This window comes from Ipomoea nil, unplaced genomic scaffold (genome assembly GCF_001879475.1).
Source record: "Ipomoea nil cultivar Tokyo-kokei standard unplaced genomic scaffold, Asagao_1.1 scaffold0873, whole genome shotgun sequence".
Taxonomy (NCBI): domain Eukaryota; kingdom Viridiplantae; phylum Streptophyta; class Magnoliopsida; order Solanales; family Convolvulaceae; genus Ipomoea; species Ipomoea nil.
Genome location: NW_017617301.1, coordinates 1,255,739 through 1,263,022, shown reverse-complemented (window position 1 = coordinate 1,263,022; position 7,284 = coordinate 1,255,739). Strand labels below are relative to the sequence as shown.

At 37.4% G+C, this 7,284-nt stretch overlaps 1 protein-coding gene across 2 annotated transcripts; it reads left to right on the top strand.

Moving 5' to 3' along the window:
- The first annotated feature begins 476 nt into the window (after positions 1 to 476).
- LOC109178905 lies at positions 477 to 6,974 on the top strand. 2 transcript variants are annotated; one of them, XM_019328462.1, is made up of 5 exons: positions 485 to 1,030; positions 1,756 to 1,855; positions 1,999 to 2,178; positions 5,800 to 5,917; positions 6,341 to 6,974. In XM_019328462.1, the coding sequence occupies exons 1-5, from the start codon at positions 724 to 726 to the stop codon at positions 6,407 to 6,409; spliced, it is 774 nt and encodes a 257-aa protein (XP_019184007.1). In that variant the 5' UTR covers positions 485 to 723; the 3' UTR covers positions 6,410 to 6,974. The 2 variants fall into 2 exon arrangements, with proteins under 2 accessions (XP_019184008.1, XP_019184007.1); XM_019328463.1 differs by lacking the exons at positions 5,800 to 5,917; positions 6,341 to 6,974 and adding an exon at positions 4,906 to 5,672 and having other exon boundaries at positions 477 to 1,030.
- Positions 6,975 to 7,284: the final 310 nt, after the last annotated feature.

Below are 7,284 nucleotides of genomic sequence, written 5' to 3'. Positions count from 1 at the left end.
TTTGGGGTTTGACATTTTGAAAAAGGAAATGTATTTTTCCAAAATGCCCTTAATATATATATATATATATATATATATATATATATATTAAATTGAAGTATATTTTCTTTACATCAAGTATTTTCATTTATTGAGGAAATTTTTGGCTCTATTGTACATTATATTCGATGAGGGATAATATCGAATGAGAAGTAGAATATTGAGGGGCCTTGTATTGTATTTTTTTTAATAATAATAATAATATATTATTATTGTAGCAATATTTTTATATGTGTTTAAAGCTATGTTAATAATAAAAATTTAGTTTTATCAATTTTTTTTTTTTATAAATCATTAATATAATGTATTCATTAAACTCGTTCATCTCAATCCGTTGATTACTAAGCAAGGTCTATATCTCAAGAATTAATTTGGAGAGTAAATGATAATAGGAAGTGAGTGACCCCACAAATATTCCTTTTATATATATATAGTGTGGATGTCCAAGGATTCAGTATTGGACACGTGTGGGTGCGCTGAGAGTCCGGCCACTACAGAACAGATAACGCGCGACCGTCAATTCAGGCGAGCTCTATCCCTCTCTCCCTCGCACTGTAAAAAATTTCTCTCATTCCATTGAGATATAACCATCTGTTTTCAACAAGATTCTCCACAGATAGAGGGAAATTGTGGATTGAGGGAGCAATTTTCAGGGAAGCTTGAGCAAGAAGGGAGCAATCAGCAATGCTTGGTGAGTCACTGCACCTCCTCCCTTGTAATTCTTGTTGGACTACAACGACTTTGTCTGCTGTGAACCGTAACCGTCGGAGGACTTCGTTGCCCTCTCGTCGGAGCCGAGAGAGCCACCGCAAACACAAGCGGCTGGCGATCGCCGCCGCGGCTTCTATGGTCATCGACACCGGCAGCGTTCAACTCCAGCAAGCTTCGCCGGAAACGCAAACTCCGGCTTCTGATTCGGCGCAGTTTCTACCACGCCGCCTCATTTTGCTCCGCCACGCACACAGTTCCTGGGAAGACCGTTCCCTCAGAGGTACCTTGCCTAATTAAGCCTTATCCTTTTGTAACGATTTCGATTTCTCCGTCTTACTCCGCATATTGCAATCCAGATTACTATTCTTGGTACCAAATAGAAATAGAATTTTCCTTAGTCCTCATTTTACAATATATGGTATCAAACTCTTATAGCCCGTTTGGTTCGCTGGAAAATATTTGAAGGAAAATGGAAAATTTCATTGGAAAACAAATTACCAGGAAAATAGATTCCATGGTTGGTGGAAAAGAAATTACTTTGAAACATAAATTCCATTGTTTGGTTGGGTTTGGAATCCTAAGGAATTATGAATATAAAGACTAATATGTCCTTAACAATAATATATATATATATATATATATATATATATATATATATATATATATATATATATATATATATATATATGTGTGTGTGTGTGTGTGTGTGTGTGTGTGTGTGTGTAATTAATAAACTTAGGAGATGTACATATATGCACTGCACCAGCATTGCTTTGTTCTTTGATTGCCATGCACTACGCCTTTAAAAAACCACTTGAGGATGGTAAAGTATATGATGCACATGCCACCCCTATTTTCAAACTCTAGAGCATTCAGTTTAGTAAAATGCCTACAAGATTCTACATCAATTAATGTACATGTCTCTACTTGCAAGCCCATTGAAAAGCAAATTGTAGTGGATCCATTGTTTCTTTCTGCTTTATAATCTATCATTTCTGTTCATAGACCATGATCGTCCGTTGAGCAAATCTGGACAACTTGCTGCTGCCAGAGTTTCTCATGAGCTCTGGCAATTAGGTTGGATTCCAGGGCTTATATTATGCAGGTCTGTGCCCCCTAAGAATAATTGGATTCTTTGGAAATGATATAATTGCTGTATGGTGATCTATAAGCTGTGTTCTGTAATAAAAACCTTTTTTTTTTCTTTTTACTTTTTAATGTTTTCTAATAGTGTGCACATTGCTATAGTGATGCAGTTCGAACTCGGGAAACACTGAAAATTATGCAGGAGCAGGTGCCAGCATTTTTGGAAGCTGAGGTACATTTCCTCTCAAGCTTTTATTCTGTTGCAGCAATGGATGGGCAGACGGCTGAGCATCTTAGGCAAGCAATCTGTAAATACTCTAAGGATGATATACTTACTGTCATGTGAGTTCTCCTACGGTAAAAACCTCTTGTTTGTTTCAATATGCTGTAGTAAAAGAGCATCACATATCTGTCATCAAAATTTACAACTTGCCTGTATGTTACTGCAATTTCACTAGATGCTTATACATACAGTTAAATAGTTAATCAACTCTGCAAATCCACTAAGCAAGGACAATAACACTAGGGTCTCTTTGGACCGTGGATTTGGTTTGTAACCCACTAATTTTAAGTATTTGAAAATTCACTCATTTGTTAAGAAGTGGGAATAAGAATTTAAAATTCTCAAATATTTGGATTATTGATAAAAGATAACAAATTCAACATCCTTCAATCTCATAATCCATAATCCAGGGTAGACTTCTATAGAGGAAGCCTTGCTGTAAGGCATGTGTATAGCTCCTGGAATTACTACAAAGCTATATTATATATTTCTTTTTAATAAGCATTTTATTGACAAAGGGAGTGAAAGAAAGGAATTCAGGAAGGAGGGTGGGGTTAAGAACCCAAGGAGTAAAGCACTATAAATTAAAGGCTGTCTCCAAGTAGAAGGAGGCTGCATAAAACAACTTCCATTTGTGAATTGCCCAATTGCAATTGAAAAGTCTTCTACTAAAACAAGCAGCCAGATAAGAGATAAAGAGATTTTGAATTCAGTAGGGCCATTTATTAATTATATTTACTTGGATAGCATAGGAAGGTTGATCCCTGTGGAATTAGTTTATCCTTTTGCAGTGGAATATCAAGGTCCTTTTAGAAAGCTGATTTCATACTTTGCCCTTTCCCTGGGTGAGAAGGCCACCAGTTAAAGAAAATTATGTTTTTACCTTCTAATCAAACATGGCTTTGAATATAGAACTAAAGATATGGTAGAATATGAACTGTGTATGTTGAACTGATGAAAAGGAATTGCACAAGACAACTACTTATACAAGCTAGTTGTAGGACTAACCAAGCTCTCAACTACTCATTTCAAATTCAAAATGAGTAGTAAAGCTATTCTCTTAACCTCCCTCAATATCCTTTAAGACTCCCCTTCAAGCTGGAGCATAGATATTGACCATGCCCAGCTTGTTACAAATGTGCTCGACCCTACTCCTTCCAAGCCCTTTTGTGAACACATCCGTTAGTTGATCACCACTCTGGATATGTCCAACACAAATCAACCCTTGCTGCACCTTTTCTCACACAAAATGACAATCGACTAAAAGCATTAGAATGAATTAATTGAAATAAATACTCTGCCCTGTTATTGACTCAGGAGGATAGGGCACGCGATGATGTTTCATGAGCTCACAAGATATTCACACTGTAAGCCTTTTAACGACTCTAATCCGGACACCGTTTCTTCATCAATGTTGACAGATATGGGTGACCATACCGACAATGTAACTGAAGAGGAGATATACTACCCAATTGCCCAACCGTGGCAACTTCAACATTAGGGGAAAATTGTTCCAACACATACAACCTACCAGTCTATCTTCCTTTACCGATAGTTTCTTCATCAAAAGATCTTGAAATAAACAATACCTGAGAGAAAATGAAACACAACAATTTAAGGTTCGGGTAATTTGGCTTATAGACAGTAGATTGAAAGGACACAGAAGACAAAGGTAATGACTGAGTTGGACAAGCACTACCTTTACCCAAGACAGGCATAGTATAACCATCTGCTACTCTGCTAAGGTAACTGCAGTACCATGATTAAAGGGAAAAGATGTGGAAAAGAGACTCGGATTACCCGACATATGGTCACTAGCTCCTGAGTCAATAACCCATTGTCGAGATGAGGAAGAAACACATGCAGTAGGGTTACCTGTTTGGACAACGTGGCTGACGTAGATGGCAAAGTCTCCTGACTGAATGGAGGTTGCAAGGAAGAAGAAATCTTCATTTGATTGAACATAGCTAACTCTTCATCAGTCATAACCACCAATGCCCTTTTGATTTTGCAACAGTACTACCAAACCTTTGTTGCTTGAACAGTTTTGTACATTGATTGCCCAAATGCCATGGATCCCTCAATATTGTAACCAAGGTTATCAAGGCGGACTTTCTAGGCGAGATGCCACCGACTGCCTAGTCGACTAGTTGACTAGCGACCGCCTAGGCGATGACTAGGCAATGAGTATTAAATAAATAAAAAGTATATATATTGAAAATATCTTGTCTTGGGCAGCCTTTTTGCTGGCCTATTTACTTGAAGTAGATGAATAGTTTTTCCTAGGATAGTGAGAAGTCAAGTATTTATTGTATATTGAAAATATCTTGTCTTGGGAAGCCTTTTCATAACCCTATTTACTTCAAGTTGTCTTGAGAAGATGAATAGTTTTTCCTAGGGTGGTGAGAAGTCTAGTATTTATTGATAACATGCCAGAGTGAGGTAGTGGGCTTTGCTCGGAACAGGAGGACAACGCCGGAGCTTTAACTGCGCCGCCGCTGCTCCGACGCCACGCGCCGGCGCGTGAGGCATATTCCGCCGACTTCTCCGGCTGAAAATTACACTGGTAAACTCGCCTTAGTGTGTAGGTTCAGCCCATGTATGTTTTGTGGAGTTTTGGGTTGTACTCTGCACTTAGGCGAGGCGAGCACATTAAACCATGTATCCACCAAACCCCACACTTCTTTCACAGTCTTACAATGCTTCATGGACAATATGATTTTCCTATCAATGCAAGTAACTATTCGAGATAACAAATTAACAACTTAACAACACTTTATCATCAGACTTTACACTCTCTATCAATGCAATGAAGTTGCCGGAAAAACACTCATGCGCCGGTGCGTGGAGCGCTTGGCGTCCAAGATCCTCGGAGACAGCGGCACGTGAAGGAGCATAGAGGCTCCGATGGCTGCGCGATTCCTCCTCTGGCATCGACCCACCTTTCCGACCTTAGCCCAGTACCTCACACTCCAGCCCAGGCTCTGATACCATGTAGAATATGGACTGTGTATGTTGAACTGATGAAAAGGAATTGTACAAGACAATTATATATACAAGCTAGTAGTAAGACTAACCAAGCTCTCAACCACTCATTTCAAATTCAAAATAAGTAGTTGAGAGCTATTCTCTCAACCTCCCTCAATACCCTCTAACACTATGCATAGTCTTATTATTATGTACATAAAGCTGACTAAAGAGCTTTTCGATATGTACATGTACAAACACACACACACAATTGGTTATCAAGTTAAACACTGAATTTGTAAGGTGCATCACTATTTATAGATTTTATTTCAGATCTCAATGCGTTTTCTTTCCTTTTTTTTTTTTTTTTTTGGGTTTATTTTCCTTTTCATTGAAGATTTATGGTTCCAGAAGTTGGATGTCAAAGATGAGAGTTAATTTGGAATTGGATTAAATTTGTTTCTACACATTAGGAGTCTCTGTTCTTCAATCAATTTATCTCAATCTTTGTTTCTATATGCAAACAATATGAAACAAATTTCTTTACAATTTGAAATGGGCTTATCTTGCTATACTGTTAGTAATATATTTAAGCAGATAATACTAATAATAATAATAATAATTATTATTATTATTATTGTTGTTGTTGTTATTATTAATTATTATTATTTAAGAATCTATTATGATTATTGATTTGAAAGATAACTTTCCAGGTGTATGGGGCATAATAGGGGATGGGAGGAGGCGGCTTCCATGTTTTCAGGGGCTCCTATAGAGCTGAAGACTTGTAATGCTGCTTTGCTTGAAGCAACTGGGAAGTCATGGGAAGAGGTGAGCCAATCTCTACACTTCTGCATTCTAAGGAGCACTTGCATTCCTATATTTATTTATTTTAATTACACTATGAAACTATGCCAAGCATTAAGGACCATTATCTTCTCCATGAACACAAGAAGAATAATTTTATCCTAACATTTGTTATGATGACTTAGTGAGAACGGGGTGCTTTGACAATACTTTAGAGCAGCATTGGTAAAATCTCTAATGGTTAAAGCAAATGGTACTTTATGCCCTTAGGTCCATTTCCATTTATCATCTAAAATAAAAAGTTGTGTGCAATTCTAATTTCTTGATTAAACAGTGAAGGTAATTGGACATGACTCCTGACTTGAGATGACAAATTTTGAAGATTCCCTGTTCTGTTTGATGGATTAGTTTAGTTTGTATGACATGTTATCTTCCTTCCATTGTCAGACGTTTTCTCTAGCTGGACTTGGCGGTTGGGAGCTCCAGGGCATAGTGAAGCCAGATATTGATGTATAGTTCTATACTGTACGAGATCCTAGTCTCTAAATGTACCAGCCATGAACTTCTTAACTTCTGCAACATTGTTATTGGACGAACCGAGGAAGGGAAGAGAATGAGATGGAACTTCGTTGTTCAGCACTCATTGATGTTTTTTTAAGTCACAACCATGTCTACAATAACTGATGTCTTGCATCAACGGGATACGCCAAATGAGGATTCTCCAAGGTTGATTTAGGTTGTTGAAGGTGATGGGAGTGTGGAGCTACTGAAACTGCCTAATATGATGTAGCTGCAGGGCATAAATCATAATGATTCAGAACCAAGAAAATGGTGGATGGAACTGTTTTGGCAATCATGTATAGATTCTCTGGTGGCAGATTCTTTCACAGATTTCTTTTTGTCTTGCGCATTTAATCTCTGAAGTCTTTTGGCAATTGCCACTGGGTAGTGGGTACGCATAAGATGGAAATCTAAGATGCCATAATCACATTGCGACGCTGTAATCGATATTGTTAATGAGAATCATGAGAGGACTAAATTCAGGCTGAATAATGTTGATTGGTTGGTTGGTTATTTTTTAGGTTGATGTTGTGTCTGGCAATTTTGCCATTGCAGGAATAATAGCACCATCTCAAATCTCAATGCCAATTCCTTATTTTAGACAAAAGTGGAGCTATACAAATGCTAATAATTTACTATTTTTTCCCATAAATGAGAAATTAAAAAAAAAAAAAAAAATTGGACTGAAAGTTGGGACAACTAGTTGTTGATTTGGGTTAATCAAGTTGTATTATTAGTTAGGTAAGAATATCAGAATGACTTGACTGCTGCGATTACATGGGCAAGTACGATTTTCTTATCTTATTGATTTGAGATTTGTGGAGCAAATC

Excerpts from the sequence above, each read along its gene's own strand:
- LOC109178905 (XM_019328462.1), top strand. The coding sequence starts at position 724 with ATGCTTGGTGAGTCACTGCACCTCCTCCCTTGTAATTCTTGTTGGACT. Across the intron at positions 1,856-1,998 it reads CCAGGGCTTATATTATGCAG|TGATGCAGTTCGAACTCGGG; the intron begins GTCTGTGCCCCC and ends ACATTGCTATAG. Across the intron at positions 5,918-6,340 it reads CTGGGAAGTCATGGGAAGAG|ACGTTTTCTCTAGCTGGACT; the intron begins GTGAGCCAATCT and ends TTCCATTGTCAG.